This window comes from Piliocolobus tephrosceles, chromosome 13, assembly GCF_002776525.5.
Source record: "Piliocolobus tephrosceles isolate RC106 chromosome 13, ASM277652v3, whole genome shotgun sequence".
Taxonomy (NCBI): Eukaryota; Metazoa; Chordata; class Mammalia; order Primates; family Cercopithecidae; genus Piliocolobus; species Piliocolobus tephrosceles.
Window position 1 is genome coordinate 33,284,492 of NC_045446.1, and position 19,145 is coordinate 33,303,636.

General features: G+C 36.7%; 1 protein-coding gene across 1 annotated transcript in view; it reads left to right on the forward strand.

Moving 5' to 3' along the window:
• The window catches only part of DCDC1 (doublecortin domain containing 1), a 445,002-nt gene that overhangs the window by 208,839 nt on the left and 217,018 nt on the right, over positions 1-19,145 (forward strand). Inside the window, exons 10-13 of the mRNA XM_031936696.1 lie at positions 5,363-5,464; positions 8,782-8,945; positions 11,965-12,090; positions 13,731-13,836. Coding sequence (XP_031792556.1) covers positions 5,363-5,464; positions 8,782-8,945; positions 11,965-12,090; positions 13,731-13,836 — 498 coding nt within the window. The remainder of the gene's footprint in view (positions 1-5,362; positions 5,465-8,781; positions 8,946-11,964; positions 12,091-13,730; positions 13,837-19,145) is intronic.

Here is a 19,145-nt window from a genome sequence, read left to right on the forward strand (position 1 = left end):
AGATTTCCCTGCCCCTTATGAGTAGATGTACCTTGGTGAAGTCACTGAACCTTTCTGATAGTCACCTGTAAAATCCAGTTGCTTTGAGTATTGAGTTCATATAGGTGACAGTCTGTCTTGCACTCTGACCTACTGTGCATATGTGGAGTGGATGCTGTGCCACACTGCCCAGATTCCCTCTCAGGACTGAGATACCCATCTCCCCCACTGCCACAGCTATATCCTTCTTAGATAATTGCCCTCAGTGTAAAGGAGCTGCTTCTCCCAAGATTAGGCTCCCACCCTTGGGACAGCCTGCATCCAACATTTGGTTGGTATACAGATGCAAAGGCATGTCTCCCTTTTCTTGATTCTGAACAACCTTAAGTGTCTTCCTGGTTCTAGAGCTCCCACCAGAGGCATTTGTTGCAACTGCGTCACAGTTCAACTTGCTTTGCCCATCTGCCCATTGTTTCGCTCATTCCCTCACCAACGTTGGTCCTGAGAGAGTTCATAGTAAACTTCCTGCAGGCAAATCTTGGTCTCAGAGTTAGTTTCAGAGGTCCCCAGTCCAAGACAACATGTAAGTTAACCTTATATGTTCATTATGTGTTTAATTATGTTCACCTGATATAAGCCAGATAGTTTTGTATGGCTATTTTATATTCCTTTCCTTCATCAGACCTCTAGTAATAAATCCTGTTACAGTACGGCCAACCAACTTTGGCAACACACTGTGGTGTCCATTTTTCTATTATTGCCTCTTGACAGCATTGTATCCTGAGGCATTTTGAAGCTTAGGTGTTTGGCCTTCTGCTCACGCACAGAAGAGCTTCCTGGGTGGTCTGCCCAGTGGTTATGGAGAGTTTGGGAACCTACTGTTCCCCCACAGCTAGTTCTTAACCAGACTTATAGCGTTAAAGGCCAGAAAATAGTACTGAACCAGGCTTTGCACAAGTCCTTAAATAGATGTCATAAGTGATTACAGGAAAGCTCATCAAAGAACGACATTGGCTCATAACTGCCCATTCAGGTCAGCTTTCCCTATATAGTTTAAGTTTCCCTATATAGTTCAAGTCAATGCCTCTATAATCTTCACAGTCAATAAAATGTTTTTAATACTTTGTTGACATTTTTATGCCTTCACAAATACTCCCCGTGAACAGTTATATTTACATTGATTTATTTACATCCATAAATGCAAACATAATGTTTCTGAAATATTAACCTACCTACAAATTTTATTTCCCAGTCCTGCTAATAAACAAAGAAGCAAATAGCATAACTCTGACAGAACAACAGAAACTGCCCATTTCTCAGCATGTCAATTGTTAATACTCTGGTTTGAGCCACTGTCATCCTGGCTTCGGATTGCTTTGCCTCCTACAGTCTACTCCAAGGCAGCAGCCATAATGATCCTTTTTGAAATGTGTTAATAAGTCAGATCCTTTTACTACATTATTCCAAACTCGGCAATGATTCCCCATTTCATTCTCTACCCCTTACCTCTCTGACTTCTTATGTACTTTCTTTCTGCATAACTCTGCTCCAGTCACACCAGCTTCCTTACAGTTCCTGGAACATACTGGGCACGTTCCTGTCTTGCTTCATTGCGATACTCTTCTCCTAGTTGTCTGTTGGGCTAACTCTTTTACCTCTAAATCTTTGCTCAAATGTTTTCTCTCTTTGAGGCTTATCCAGATCACCCGATTCATATAATGACCAGCATATCCATCACACTGCTTGATCCCAGGCCTGTATCCCCTGCCCTGCTGTATTTTTTCTCCTTTACATAGTACCACCTTCTAACCCACACAGGGTGCATTTACCATGATGCTAATGAAACCTAAGCTTAGGGCCCCTTCCCTGCATAATTCCTGTAAAATTTGCAAAGGTGATATATTTTAACTACAAGTGGTTAAACCTATTGTCTCTTTCCACTTCAATTTCTTCTCTTTCATATCCTCTCTTGTACCACATGATTTTGAAATGACTGCACACATTTTTGAGGTATGGCTAAGGAGAAATTGAATTAGGGATACATTGAGTTGGGTGTAGTGTAATCTAGTTAGTGTTTTGCAGTCGCTTCTTTATATAGGTCAGTTAATACTAGCCATTTTGGTATGGAAAGAGCTTCCAGGAAGACAGCTACTGCCTGTTGACCTTATAGTGTACTGTTTTCTGATTGGTGCACTAGAGTGCTTGGCACCAAATGTATGTGGGTGGGTGGTGGAAGAGAAACATGGTGTGAAATTAACAGAGCCAATTAATTGGTAGAATATTTTTCCACATTTTACAGCTCGTATTTTAAAGAAATATGATTGAGGTTCTCCAAAATACGGCATCAATCCTAAAACTTTTAATGAAATGACCAATAAAGTTGTGATGCCAAAAGAAACTTCTAATCAAGAATGATTTTTTTTTATTAACCATGCTAGAGATAAGGCCGGATTATCTTTCTGTTCTCTCTTTAGAAAATGTTACAGAATTACTATATGAAGAGGTGATTAAACACAATGAAGTAAAAACATGTGCTTTGGATAGTTAATGAAAATATTTTGTGACTTTTTCTGAATTTTTAATGTTTTTGCTATGTATCAACTTTTTAAATCTGTGTAAGTTGTTTTCTTATTCTGAGTATTTCATAACTAGTTTTGCATTTGTAGTTTTGCATTGTTTTTGTTAAAGAAGACCCACCAAATTATATAAACTTCAGATCTCACAAGATCCAGGTGTACCCTGAATATGCTATATGATTTACTCATTTGTTGTGTTCTGCTTATTGCTTATTGTTGGCCTCTCCCTCTAGTCCAGCACAGGGTAAACATGTTGAGAGCAGGAATCTTAGTTCACTGATGCTTTTTAAGTTCCTAAGCAGTGCTTGGTACATAGTAGGCACTCAATAAATATTTGTCAAGTGAATGAATTGACATTACAATGAAACTTCAGTGTTAATCTAATTTAGTTTAGCTTAAGAAAAGTCAATATTGACATGAAGGAAAGTAAAAAGACTGTGGTGAATAGAAAACACTCTTGAAACTCTGTACTTTGTGTTACTAAGGGCATAGACGTAACTTATTCCTATTTCTAGATGTTTCTTCGGTAGTTGTTAGCTGCTATGTGCATCATTATTTTTTAGGTTCTATGACCTTATTCCTTGGGACCCAAGGCTAGCCTCAGCTGGCTTTCTGCATCATCCCACTCCAAGGGTGAGAATTTAATTTTAGAGCTGTAAGGAGGTGCGGCCATGCAGAGAACCACTGGGAAGCCAATACAGCAGCTGATTTTTCTTAAGCCAAGAATTGGGCAGGAGGAAAATAAAGGTAGACTATTTTTTATTTTCCTATATCTAAGTCAGTCATAGAAACTCTCTCTTTAGAGAGCTATCTTTGTTTAAACGTTGGATATTAGAAATAAAAATATTCCTCAGGCAAAGGAGGAATAAGTACATAAATATATTTTTGTATACATATATTACATTTTAAAAATAGGCATATTAATATAGAGCTTATAAACTAGAGCTGAGCTTTAGGAAAAACAGAATCTCATAAGATTTCAGTTTGGAGAATTTTTAGGTTTCTGGACACACAGTAAAAACACATTATATGTATGACTAGTGAGGGCAGCCTCCCTTCACTTAAGCATCTAAACTTTTATATAACCACTAAAACATCTCTTTTTTAAAATGCCCTTGTAGGATTTATGGAGGTCATAGCCAATTTTTATTTTTATTTTCGAGAACACTTTGCTGGACGTAGAAGGGAAGCCTTATTATCAGTAGTGAAGAAAGTAGTGAGCTAATGAAGGTGTTAGGTGTTGACCAAGACCTTTCTGCTTTCTCAGGTTAGCAGTTAGCACTTGGCACTGCTATTTTCTAGAATATAATTTGCTGCACTCTGACTCCATGTCTAGCAAGTCTCGACAAAGGAACATCAATAAGTTCTCCAAACTGAGCTTTTGTCAACACTAACCTTGCAGAATACATGCCACCTAGAATTGTGACCTTCATTGCTAAATCTCTCTGTTGCTTGAGAGTTTTGTTCCAAAGTTGAGCCCTGAAGCAATTATGGCTACAGTAAGAGTCTTTTCCCACATTATTTTCCATAGGTTTGCAGGCAAAAGTTGGAATTACAAGGTTCCTTGGAAAAGTAGAGAGATTTTTTTTTTTTTACTCAGAATTGTATCTTTACTCAGGATTATTACTTAAAAATAATCCTCAGTGCACCAAGACTGAAAGCTGTAGGGTCTCTACTGGACTATCAGTAGCTCAATGAATGTCACTGACTGGAATGAAACCTACCATTCTGGACATTACTATTTTTATTTTTCTTTTTTTATGACTAAAGGCTGAGAAAGTGTTACTGAAACACATTATTTCTAAAAACAGATTGAGACTAATTAAATACATTTCAAAAACTTTCTCAAAAATATAAAAAAGGTAGTTTTTTTTTTCATTTTTAAATAAGTATTCTTCCAAATTATCTTCTCTGGAAATAGCACTAGAAATAAATAAAATGGCTCTGCTGATGTGATGGGCATATCAGACAGGGAAGAAAAGAACTTTTGAGAAAAAAAAATTAAAAGCAGGGATTTAAATTATTCATCAGGCCCCTGTCTCAGCTGCTTCTTTTCTTGCCTGGTGAATGGCACATCCCACATGGATCCTCCGTGTGGTCGGAGGGGTGGTGTTCACTCTAGTGAAGCCATCCTGTCGGGACTGGTTTATTCAGATCCTTTTGACCAGAATGTTTGCTAGCATTTTTTTTTCCCCAGTGAGTGTTACATAATGCAATATTATGAATTTTATCTCTGTTCTCAACAACTTGTTGGATATGTGCACTTAAAATGGATGACTTTCATCATACTGTTATGCAATAAATCTGTCAGGTTAAATTTCCTTTTAGTGAGCCAGACGATGAGCTGAACGCTGATATATTTAAGTATAAACCAAACATAAATATTCCTCACATTATTTGTGGCTTTATGAAGAACAAAATGAGCTAGTGAGATTGCTATTGACTTTTTTTTTTTTTGACACTTGCTTCATTTAAGCATCCACTGTGGTCAGTGATTCCTCCTTTAATGTCCACATTTTCTTCTATTATAAGATTGTAGGGGGTGCCGGTCAAATTAGACACTGAAACCAAAAGGAGAAGCAGGAGCCTTTCTTTTCTTTTAGTGCTGTTGATTTCCTTTGCCAGTTACCTACTCACATGTGTTTATACAGTCTGTCCTTGCTTTGCACAATTCCCATGTGCACAATTTTCAGTTGACACGATACCAAGAAAAAGGACGACTACCTAAATTTATCTATGTGTGTATGAATATATGTATGTATGTGTGCATGTATTTATTTTTATTTTTGAATGTGTTTATTTTTCAGGTATTTGAAAATGGTAAAAACACTGGAGAGATCTCTGTTGGTATCAGGAAAAAAGATCTGGGATCTGATAGCCCAATTCAGACTGACCATATGATGGAAAGAGTGAGTTTACTGACAGTTTACTTATGACTTTAAGTGTCTTGCAAGTTAATTGCAACTAATTTAGACAATTACATCTTAAAGTTGTTTGCAGAAGATCAGTGGTTTGTTGATCTGTAAAGACTGATATTGCAAAAATTGACTTCTGAATTTCTTAGGCTTTCAGCGTTAGTATAGTGTTAACTTCTGAACTCCATACCTAACAGTTTCTTAATCTTTTTCATGCTTATATTTGGAATCTGTCTATGCTTGGCCCTGGTTTTGATACATCAGGATTTCCCTCTTGTTTACACTTTTTAAAAAGTGCTATATTCAGTGGAGAGTATGCCCTGGATCTAGGGTATTTCTAAACCCTAGATTTTGAGTAATTAACATGCAGCCTTGGTCTTCTCCCCTGCTCATTGTGAGCAAGTACAGCTAGTTTTGCTTACATCTTAGGCACTCTTACCTTTTCCTGTTTTCCAGACAAGTGGGATGTTTCTCAGGCAAAACCAACATGTTCAGGGTCTTTATTTTGGGTCTTTGTTTTGCATAAAAGGACACTGAACAGCCTGTTGCTTACAAATTGGGGTTATGCACCCGAGCGCACACCAGTGTTTTGGGCTCTCTTGCCTTGCCTTTGCTCTGTAACTTGCTCCCTTTTTCTCCCTTCAGTTCAGCACCCTCAGACTTACCTCTCCTGGTGGTATCCATTACGTGGCTTTTACAACCAATCAAAAAAGTTGTATATGAATTGGGATGCTGTCATTGGATCATTAGCTGGACCTGGAAGAGAGGAAGAAATACTACTCTGATTAGAGAGAGGAAGATCCAGAACCTTGACTGGTTTCTTTTTACCATAACATACCTGATTATACAAATCACCATGACACAAAGGCCTTCATAGGATTTTCACCTGTCTCCCCCGCTTTTTACATTAGAATATTTTACCAGCTTGGGCAACATGGCAAAACCCCATCTCTACAAAAAATTTTAAAATTTGCCTGGCATGGTGGCATGTGCCTGTAGTCCCAGCTACTCGGGGGTGAGGTGCGGGGATCACTTGAGCCTGGGATGCTGAGGTTGCATCTAGCTGAGATCACCCCACTGCACTCCAGCCTGGGTGACAGAGTGAGACCCTGTCTCAAAAAAAAAAAAAAAAAAAAAAGGAAGATATTATTCTATAGAAACTTTTTGTATTGACTTACAGCACACTGAAATTGAGCTGTGCTGTGCTTCTGTATGCAATAAATCTGGGGCGAAAACATTAATTAGGGGCATTATAAAGCTCTTTGGGAGACCCCTTGTTTCACCACCCAAGGATAGCCACTCCCTTGTGTGGACACATGTCTCAATCACTAGCCCACTAGCCTAAGATGTTTCACACTCTTTTCAGATTCTTGAACAAATTCTTATCCTATATTATCCTATAAAGGCCTGGTGATGATAGCTTTAAAGATAAATGGGTGAAGATTATCACAGTTTTTGGTTGCTACAGCAAAGCCCTAACCAATGACCTAAAGATGAGGGGCACAGAGGCCCTTACCTCCTGTAGACTGTTGAATTCTCATCTTTGAACACCTAAAATGCAGTCTGTCACCAACTTGAGAAAATAGAGATTGCAATGCAACTCCTGTGAAAGTGAATTTGGTTAAGTGGTCAGGTGCTGACATCGCATGTCTACCTCGCATCCCTCTTCTTTGTACACACATTTCTTTCCTGGATCAGGCCTTAAATCTTTTGTATCATTCCCCTTTATAAAAAGGTGGTGCCTGTAAAGCAAAATCTCTGTGATTTAAAAAATGATCAGCATAACATGTTTTCTGAAATAATAGCAAAGCAACAAAAATAAGCTCAAAGGCCGAAACAACAAAAATAAATGTTGGGCTTTAGAAATACAATCTATAGATTTCAAAATATGTTTGCCACTTCAATGGAAAAATAACCACGGCAATATGGATTTTTACTGTTCTGACACCTTTGCCTCTTATACACCTAAAGAGGAGAGTAATGATAATTTTTAGTTCAAAGGAATTGGTTATGCTGGATGAGAACTATTAATGCCTTTCCAATGCTCAAGACTTAAAGTCTTCAGCTAATGAAAACACTAAATTGGAGATACTATTATGTATCTCTAATTGGGACAAAACCTAATTCTTAGGTCCTATACATGTAGTTTCTGGTCAAGGGAAACATTTGCTCAGTCGAGTTTACAGCCAGTCGTGAGACACCTGAGATATATGGCAGACCTGGGACTTTCCCTTCTTTCCCCTAAGCCTCAGCATTTAGCACTTCTCAATATATCCTCAATGGGAATTAATAGAGGAGCAAAAAAGAAAAGAAAATAAAGGACCCTGAACTGCAGTTAGGCCAGAAAAGACCACAGCTATATCCACATCCCTGCAGGGATTACAGAGTAACAAGAAATCGAGAAACACAAGAACTGACAAGGGACGGATGAAAAGGAAGCCCATGACAGAAGGCTGGGGGAAGAGTGATGGATAGGGTGGAGTGCAGAGCAGGGAAGAGCAGAGGCGGAAACACTTAAACAAAGGTGACAGAGGATAATGGAAAATGTCTTTTCAAATACCATATGCAGCACAGTTCTGTTAGATTTACTTTATATTTGAAATTTGCCCTAAATTAGAAATATCTTGATAATTTAGAGACTCTAAATGCAAGATCGAAGCAAACACTGACAATGCTATTATTTTAAATATTAAATGACAGCTTTTCATACTTCACACTTCAATGATGTCTTACTCACAACTTAAAAACATTCATTATTGAAGATGTCCACAAGCTATTTCAGGGTCCCTAATTAAAATGCATCTAGAGAGAGATCTTTCTAACTGAACCAACTTAGGCTAAAAGTGATTTTAATTTTGGCAATTGTCCTACTGTTAGTTACCTGAGATTTGCTGGGGACAGGGAGCTTGGTGATTATAAACCTTGAACGTGGTCTGGACGGCCCCTAACAAAATGTGTAGCTCAGACAAGAAAAGCGTAACCCTTATCAAAGAGGACCGTTACCATGTGTAGAAGCTAAATGCTCTTTCTGTAAGACTGTCACATCTGCTTTCAGTCCCCGTGCCAAAGGGTCAGAGCTCAATCACAAGCCTGTGGCACCCCCTGCTGGTTAAAAGCCCATGCTCATTTTGTTACTTTACACTGAGCTAAACATTGCTGTCATTTCACACTTCTTTTAACATTCTATATGAATTTAATTATCATTTGTTTGGACTTCATTTGTTACAGAGTAGAGACAGTTTATTACAGATGTTCTCATTTCGGGTTATTTATTCTCCTCTATCCCCTCTGCCCCCACCACCCCCAACCAGTTACTTCTCAAGATTCATCAAAGGCTTCGAGGTTCTTCCATCAACCCACCAGGCCTCAATTTTTCCTCAATGCGGCTTTTTGATGAGAATGGCCAAGAAATTAAGAATCCACTTTTGCTGAAGAATGAGCAAAAAATTTGGGTCTCTTATGGTAGAGCATACAGGTAGGAGCAAGGGATTTGTTTTCTGTCCTCAATCTTTCCAGGGGTGAGTTAATTTGAGAAGTCAAGTAGCACCCTTTATGAAAGATTTTTTACTTTGAATTCCAATAAAATTTCAGAGGTGTTTTTGCAAGGCAGTATTGTTTGTGGAATATGACATCTCTTTCTCTCTCTCTGTCTCTCGCTCTCTGTGACTTTCTGTCTTAATGCCGTGTCATAGTTTTTGAAGTCTGCCTGTCAGCACAGCAAGAGGGATTTGTTCATGTCTGAGTAGTCACCTTAATGATAGCAGATGGAAACGCCATGGGGGGCCCAAGCCCATCACACTGTCATTGTCGCACACTGCCCTGACCTGCTTCCACTCCTCTATTTTTTTTTTGTCCCTTTTTAAAGGAGAAATGGATGGTAATTGAAAAGGATCTTAAGCAAGATTTATGAAGCTGTAGACAACATGATTCCCCACTATCTCTCTATGTTTTCACAAATAAAGTCTTAACCTTTTAAGCACCAATGACAGGACGGCTAAAGATAAATTGGTAAAGCTTATAAGCTCTATCCTATCAAAGTTATATTCCTCAAAAGCACCTTACATTATTCCACAATAATTACTGGTTATTGCTGAGCATTGTGTAAATTTTTGTAGATTGGTAAATTCCTGCATAAAATTATCTGTGTTTCTGAGGAAAGAAAAAGGCTGCAGTATATAGGCAGTGATGAGCTGGGCTGTTGTGTTCAATATCTAGAAAATTTATGCATATTTTGACAGAACACATCCAGATGAACTCTGAAACTGCTTGTCAGGAAACTTAAACACACTTTTCTGCCTATTTTTAATTTTTTTTTAGCTTATTACCTGTAGAAAAAAATAAGGGAAAATAATTTTTCATATAGAGTATAACTGATGATATATTAACTATAATGAAAATAGTGTGAATAAACCTAAATCTTAGCAAAGCAAGGGCTGTTGGATTTGCTATATATTCAAATAGTTAAAATTTCAAATACTGAAACAAACGTACTCAGAAATTCATCAAGGTTTTGGAATAAGTTGCTAGAATAAGTTGTGGGTCTCATGTTACAAAATTTTATTTCATCTGTCCCAGTAAAATTAAAATGCTTGATGATTTCTTAGGCTGTGTAATGTAGATAATTAAAAAATCTCTAAGGAATGGTAAGTTTTTGTCCATAAATTTCAAAATACAATTTAATTGAATTGTAAGTAGAGTTGTTTTTACAATGATAAAAACTGATGAATTTTAAAATGGCAAGAATTCTTGAATAATCTAGTAAGCCCTTCCTATTACAAGGATAGGCTTTAATAAAATGTGTCATTATTATTTCTTTTTAATATTATTGTCAAACTGAAATTAATGACTCACTAATTTTGATACTTTTAATGATGTTTGCTATAATGCAGCGTTTTAATAATATTAAACATTTGTTTTTAGCTAATTAGATCATATTTGTGGAATAACTGGTAAAATGCAAAACATCTGAGATATTCTAAAAATCAGCTGAGAATTGTCAGAGAAATTTACCAGTGCATATATTTATTTGTATTTCATTATGATTTTAACAGTTTAGTGTATTTTTTTTTTTTTTGGTTTCCAATTCAACATAAAACACCAGGAAACCATTACAGCATTTTGCTACCATGGGAATATTTAAAATGTATATGTCTAAAAAGTTATTGCCATCTAGTTTGAAATATGTTGAGAAAATGTGCAATACATACTAAGTAAATGGTTTTCATTTTCAGTAAGTAATTCTACTGTGTCTAATTTATGTTGATTTGAAGGGGTCAAGCTACTCATTTGTAAAAGATTATTTTTGCCAATGTCCGCTTCTATTTTGAATACTTTATTTTTCCTTCAAATTTTTATTTTTAAAAAATTTAAATCTAAGAAAACTTGAAAAAATAGTGCAATGAGCTCCTGTATATCTATCTTTCATCTAGATTCACTAATTTAAAGAGTTTGCCACATTTGTTTTACCTGTTATATCTCCCATCTCTCCCTACCTCTTGAGCGGCTTGAAAGCAATTCCAGACATTAAAATTTCACTCCTAAATGCTTCAGGTCACATAACTGAAGAAGAGTTATGTGTCACCACATTATAACATCTAATATAGTCAACAGTGATGTAATATCCTCTAATATACACTCTCTATTCAAGCTAATCAAAATATGCTTTAGAGCTCTTTGTAATCCAGTATCCAAATACACTTCCTTGTATTAGTTATTTTCTTTAGTTGTCTTTAATCTAGAATATTCTTTTAATCTTTTGTTTTGTTTTGCATGACATTAATTTATTTTTCAAGAGTCCAGGCACTTTTCTTGTAGAATATCCCACATTCTGGGTTTGTCTGAGTGTTTTCTCATAATTAGATTCAATTTAAATATTTTTGGTAACAAGACTACACAGGTGATGTCGTCAATTTTTAATTCTAGAGATAAATAGCAAGTCTCAAGCAATTTAGAGAAAAATGGCTGATAGTGTACAATAGTGGCCATTGTTTTCGTTTAAAATCTGTTTTTGATTTTAATTTCCAAATTCACTTAAAAGTATGCCTAACAATGTGTAATCTGAAAATCAAATCAGCATAGCATTTAGTGAGCTCACAAAAATAGTTGTTTGTGGCCAAATATTAATAATTCATTTAATTATCAGCTCCCAAGGTTACTATAGATATATTTGATTACTGTTATACATGAAAAATGAACATTATATGAATGACGATTGTTTTTCTTAACTAAATACTTGGCTTTAATTATTGTAATTATTATTTTTAAAATTACATATGTTGAAACTATTTTGGCATATTATAGATCAGCTAAATAAACTGAAGTACACATTTTAGGTGTTAGTATAGAATACCAACAATAGTGCTATATAATAGGAAACTCACTTATTTCTGAATTTTATTAGACACTGATAATGTGTATTTTATTGTTTATTTGTGCTAAAATTTCAGTGTTTGTGTAATTCTGAAGATAGTTTTGATGTTTTTTCCATTTTTCAGACCTCCACTAAACCTTGCTTTGGGTTTGACCTTTGACCGAGTGAGTGCATTTGCCAGAGGTGACATCATGGTTGCATATAAGACTTTTTTGGATCCTAATGCTGTTCTGCTACCTGGATGTGGCAAGTAAATTAACAAGTAATCTTGTTAAAGATCTAGTTAAAGTAATCCAAATCACTTAATTCAGGATTTTTCAGAGTAAGAGATTCGAAACACTAAAAGATGCTCTTTCAGGTGTCTTAAAAAAGAATTGTTTCTTTTATTGACTTATTTAATGGTATAATGAGGTAGTGCCTAAAAGACTTGTTAACTTTTCCTAGTTTTAGAAAACCATATGGGGCCATGAGCAAAGCATAGTTTCTGCTTTGCAGAAACAGCAATTTTGTTTGAAACGTAAAAGCTGTTTTTATGGTTATTTCTAAATTAATCATTTTAAATGGAATCATTAAAATATAAAATATGTTCTGTGTATGAGTGTTCACATTTAAACTTCTTATCTGATGATGATACATTTAAAACAAAAGCAACGTTCTGGGGACTTGTTGGGGCAGTGAAGAGCAGGAGTTAGAAGATCTAAGGAGGCACTTTGCTTCGTCTCTGCTCGTGATTGTCCAGGAGCTGGTTTCTTTTTTTTTTTTTTTTTTTTTTTTTTTGCGGGGTGGGGATGGAGTCTTGCTCTGTAGCCCAGGCTGTAGTGCAGTGGCTCAATCTTGGCTCACTGCAAGCTCCGCCTCCCAGATTCACGCCATTCTCCTGCCTCAGCCTCCCGAGTAGCTGGGACTACAGGCACCTGCCACCACGCCCGGCTAATTTTTTGTATTTTTTTAGTAGAGACGGGGTTTCACCGTGTTAGCCAGGATGGTCTCGATCTCCTGACCTCGTGATCCACCCGCCTCTGCCTTCCAAAGTGCTGGGATTCCAGGCGTGAGCCACCGCGCCCAGCCTGGTGTTGGTTTCTTATCTGCGAATAATACAAACTGGCTTTTACTGAGTGTTGACCATAGGCCTGGCACAGTTACAAATTAATTGGATAAGGATTGATTTAATTCTCACAATTATCTTACTCCTATTATTCTGTATTACTCTACTCTTACCCCATTTCTCAGAGACAGAAACCAAGGCACAAAGAGAGAAGTAATTTGCCCAAAGTCACACAACTGGTACATGGTAGAGTCAGGATTCTAACCCAGATCATTTGTCTTAAGTACCTGAGTGCTTAGCCACTATTTAATGCCATCCCATAAAACTTTCTGTGATGACGGACACACACTTTGTGACTATTGAGCATTTGAAATGTGACTAGTGTGAATGCAAAACTGAATTTTAAATTTTGTTCAAGTAAATTAATTTAAATTTAAATAGGAATAGGTAGCTAGTGACTACCATATTGGACACCACAGCAGATCCTGATACTATTTTGGATTAGGTAATCTATCTATAAGGTCCCATCTAGCTTTAACAATCTTATAATTTAACAAATTATAGCTCTTTTTAAGAAACAGTTGAAAGTGCTGAAGTAGAAGGCATATACAGAGAACCAAAAGCAGTCTGATGAGATCACTCAGTCCAGCCAGTGACAACCTATTGTTTAAATAACAGCTTTATTCCCCAATGACTGCTGGTGCTTTCCAGGCAAGATTTGATGTATATTATTAGTAATAGTGTATACGTAAAGAGAAAAGAGTATTATAATTAAAGAGCAAAGGGTATTGTAATTAAATGCATATTATTCTAATACAAATAATTACATATTTTACTCTTCTTAGTTGGGAAGTTTGTGAGGGATTTCCAATTAATTTCAACTGTACCAGTCAACAGATACCTGACCAGTTTGAAAAGGTGGACTTGGAGAACCATTTTCTACAGAACAAGGTCAGATTTTAGTTCTCGTACTTTAAAAGGTGCACTTTATGCATTGGATACTCAGCCAATATATAATGGGTATTTGTGACAATTTTTTTTTTCCCCTGAGATGGAGTCTTGCTCTGTTGCCCAGGGTGGAGTGCAGTGGCGTGATCTCAGCTCACTGCAACCTCTGCCTCCTGGGTTCAAGCGAACCTCCTGCCTCAGCCTCCCAGGTAGCTGGGACTGTGCCTGGCTAATTTTTGTACTTTTAGTAGAGATGGGCCATGTTGGCCATTTTGCCATGTTGGCCAGGCTGGTCTCAAACTCCTGACTTCAAGTGATCCGTCCACCTCGGCCTCCCAAATTGCTGTGATTACAGGCGTGAACCACCGTGCCTGGACTGTGACAGTTTTTTTTTAAACTATAAATTATATTACAGTTTTTAAAACTATAACTTATGTTTACAAATGTTGGGGCAGATGTTATTCTTTACTTCCTGTTAATTAACCAGGCACTTCAAAACAGAAAGCAATATATATAATTCCTACCTGAAAAACTTATACCTGATTTATGTTATTTAAACCCTATTATTTGGCATATTTTCTTTGTACTATTAATAGCTATAATAATAAGTTGGAGCTATTTAAGGAAGTCTTTAAGATGGCTGCTATCTCTATAGTTTAGGATCTGATCTATTTGCTCTACAGGTCAATGTATCTAAGGAACACAAGTTCTTTAGGAAACCTAACTCATGGCAACCCAATCCCAAAGGTCCATATTAGTTTACACTTAGAAATTTATCCTTCCAGTAAAGAAGATTTTTTTTCCTCCAGCTCAGTTATGAAAGGCATTTTAAATCTATCTCCAAAGAAAGAATAATTATTTTGTTTTTCTTAGCTGGCAGACTCTGTGTATGATTGTTGCTCGTTGTAGCAGTGTAAACTTTAATTTTTGAACACGTGAAATCAAAATCAAAAGTCACTTACGGAGACAGAGCAGTCCAAAGAAAGTAGGACTTCCTATCAACTGGGCCCTGTATTTCCAAGAGTCAATGCAAGAGACACATTGCCCCAACCTGTTCTTTTAAAATTTCTTTATGCTACCCATTCAGTTTCTCAATTATGTCAAAATTTAAACTGAAAATATTGATTGCTTCAAGGAGCATATGGATCTAAATAAGTGTACTTATAAAAATAGAATCAGATATTTCTACTTCTGCCTGGTTGTGAGAAAATTTAGAAAATTAAAGTAACTAGAATGATGTACTCATTAATGTATTTTGTATTTTGTATTTTTCCTTCATCTGACTTAAGATTTATTTACTGTAGATCTGATCCTGTTGGTATTCCTTGTTAGGTTTTTGCTGTAGCATTATTTTCCTGCTCAAAACACATGTATGGGCTGGATGTGGTGGCTCACGCCTGTAATCCCAGCACTGTGGGAGGCCGAGGCAGGAGGATCATGAGGTCAGGAGATCGAGACCTCCCTGGCTAACACAGTGAAACCCCATCTCTACTAAAAACACAAAAAAATTAGCCAGGCATGCTGGCGGGCACCTGTAGTCCCAGCTGCTCAGGAGGCTGAGGCAGGAGAATGGCATGAACCCAGGAGGCGGAGCTTGCCGTGAGCTGAGAGCCCGTCACTGCACTCCAGCCTGGGCGACAGAGCGAGACTCTGTCTCAAAAACAAACAAACAAAAACAAAACAAAAAACAAAAAAACACATGTATGCCTGGCTGTTGCCTTTTGACTTTCCAAATTTTCATCTGGACTTCATTGATCTCCATGATTCTCTTCTAATCTACCTCCACTCTCAACTTACCTTTCCAATTTTCTCCTCTTGCTCTGTATACTCTACATTACAGTCAGAGTTAATCAGTTGTGCAGTAGAACATGCTTTCCACTTTCGTATACTTGTGCCATGGCTTGTGTTGTTTTTTGCCTGGGATATACCCCCAACCATTACCATTGCTTGCTTCTTAAGGCTTTACTCAACTTCTTCTTCCATAAACCCTTCTTAGATACTCTGGAAAGAATTAATCTTTATTTTGTTTTCTCAGGACTCATCTTCCTTTGAAAATTGTTGTTGAGTTTGTGTTTTGGTATACGTATTTGCTTTTATGTTTTTCCTCCACTAAACTGAGGATTCTTTGGGTACAGGCGTTGTCTTACTTATCTTTGTGTTCCTAAGCACGAACGCAAAGTCTTAAATGTAGGGAAAATGCACAATACGTATTTGATGAATGTATTTTTTTGTTTGGTTAGTTAGCCATAACCTGTTTTTCAAGGCTGAATATTCTCTAATATGGTCTTTGTGTGTTAGCCAAGCCAGATTGTTATTTGCTTTTTTCTGAAAGCACTCCACGATTTCTGTTGTTATGCACATGTGGACCTCTTTGACTAGCATTCCACCTTTCTTTGTCACCACACCCAGCCTTCTCTGTCACTCTGTGTGCCATATCCTAGCACAGAGTTTGGCATATTCAATAAAGGCTATTAAAATCCTGCCCATCAGCCAGGTACAGTGGCTCACGCCTGTAATTCAAGAACTTTGGGAGGCCGAGGCGGGTGGATCAAGAGGTCAAGAGATCGAGACCATCCTGGCCAACATGATGAAACCCCGTGTCTACTAAAAATACAAAAATTAGCTGGGTGTGGTGGCGCGTGCCTGTGGTTCCAGCTACACGGGAGGCTGAGGGAGGAGAATTGCTTGAACCCGGGAAGTGGAGGTTGTAGTGAGGCGAGACTCTGTCTCAAAAAAAAATAAAAATAAAAATCTTGCCCTTCATTCTAGCCCTATCTGATTTGTGACTGCTTCATGAAATCTTTCTGTACTCCAACCCCATTTCCAAACCAGATATGATGTTTCCCTTCTGAGCCATTTACAATGACGTTGAACTAGATGCTGTTCCTCTTAACAATTTCTTGAATGGCTCAAAATCAGCTAGGCTCCAAGTCTGAGCATATTTCAGGTTACATCAGTGTAGATGGGGGATAGGCTCTGTTGGGGATTTTAGGATCAGATCATGAAGGGTCTTAATTCAATATTAGGGAATTCTGGTTTTTCTCTAGAAAGCAAGGAACCATCGAAAATATTTGAGCAGAGGCAAGATGTAATCTGATCTTCATATTAGGAAGATAACTCAGGAGGTCCTTGTCTTATCCTCCCTGCTAAATTGAAAATTTCTCAAAGGCAAAGGGTATCCTGATCATCCCCATCTCTGTTGCAATATCTAGATACTCAGTTAGCTGACCTGAATTAAATTTACTAGTCAATTAACTAATTCAGAGACCAACTCAAACCTAAAAGACAATTGGATAGCAGAGAGATATCAGAGAAAAGGACCTCAAAGGAGGCTTTTCTCTTTGCTTTTATGTCAAAGTGGGATAACTATAACAAGATAACTCTATTTTCTAAAATGTTGAAAAATGACAGAATAACATTCTACAGTTATTTTATCATTATTAAATGGTTCTAATGATTAAGTGAAAATAAGAAAACACTCTCTCAAGTAAATGTTTATATGTTATGGCATTTTTAGTTTTTAAATATTTTAGTTCAACAAAAATAGTAGTGTAAGAAAGCAAAAATTTGATAAATTGGCTAGTAAAGAGAAGCTTTCAAAGACAAACAGCTCCTCCATAGCTGAAACCTTTAAAATCCTTCAGAAAAAAATGTCTCCAATTATTTACAGAGAGGTGATCAGTGCATTGGGAATAGTAAGTTAATAACCGGAAAAGAAGCACTTTTAAAAATGGATTCAGGCAGAGGTGACGGATATCTGTAGGGCATTTTATTGTAGAATCTTGCTGCTCATTGAGGTAAAGAACACACTAAGAGGATTACAACAGGGGTTGAGAGAAGGGAGGTAAAAGCCGATATTCTTGATGCATATGTTTTAAAATTGGCTTGAGATAGAGATATCAGTGCCCAGCCCCTGACTGTTCTTTTAAATCTGTTATTGACAAGTAGAACCTTTCCTACAGAGAAAAATTTGGAACATATAATCCCCATTTGTAATGTGGGAGTCACATATAACCCTGACAATTACAACCTGTTGCTCTTTTATCCATTTCAAAAACAGATTTGGAATCTACTACACATTGACAATTTGGCAAATACATTTTTCAACATCTCTCTATTGCTACTTAAATTGGCAACATTTTTAGATTGACTCAGTTCAATGGCAGTCAAACTAGATGTTTCTTTGAAATGGATGAGATTTAAACTTCATGGTAATTAATATGAAAGGAGATATTTCATGAGAAGAATAGTTTGAGGAATGCCTGGTTATGGGAAAATATAGCAGAAAAATGGACTCCAATGTTTAGCAGGTCATATATTCTGCCAGAATCAAAAGGAAACTTATTTTAATTCTAGCCTTTCAGTACATGGCTTCCCAGACATCAGCAGGACATTAGTGACAATTTTCTGTATGGAAACGGCAAGAAAAACAAAGTTAAAATTTTGGAATTATGGTATACTTGTTACAATTTAGCTTGTGAGTTCAGTAGTTATGGATGCTAGTAGAATGCATTCATAATTACTGAAGTACTGTATTATTCCGGCATTATTCTTTTTGCCACAAAGGAGTCTGGGAAATGACAAACAACTCTTTGCTGTTCTGTTTCTTTGGAGAGCAAGTCATTGAAAATGATATTTTGTATAAATTATTTATGTACTAAAGCAAATACAAAATTCTAGTTAAAATTTTGAACGGATTGCCATTAACATAGGACACAGGACTTGAATTAAAAGCCTAAGTCTTTCTCTTATTTTCAGACAAATTAGATCTTAGATATTTTGCCTTGTTTGACTGCATAATTTTGCCTTGCTGATGTTTTCTACTCTCAGCTCTTTCCATTTGTTGGCCGTAGAAGTGGGTGGACTGGTCAGCTATAAAGTTAGAGCATAGAAACAATAAGAGAGAACAGAAATTACATGAGGAAAGAGATTTTATAACATTTTCTTTAATTAGCTGTGATTTCAACTTATGTGTGAAATTATTCAAATTGACCCTAAATGCCTTATCAAAAGTGAACATCATGTAAAATTTATTTGCAATAGAATAAACGATTTGTTCAAAATGAGGGCTGTGCTCTATGAGCTTCTTTCAAGAAACATTTCATTGTCTTGTGTTCTGTTTCTTAGTAGATGTGCAAGAGAAGATCATAAGTGGTTCTTTTCTTATTTTGAATTTACACAAGAATATTTAAGGCTACTCCACCTTCATTAGCTATTTGGGAAAAATAATTAAACAAGTTTTAACTGGCCCAGCATGTGTATGCATTGCTTTATCATTGAGTGCTTCTACATCAGCACGGTTTATTCAGACA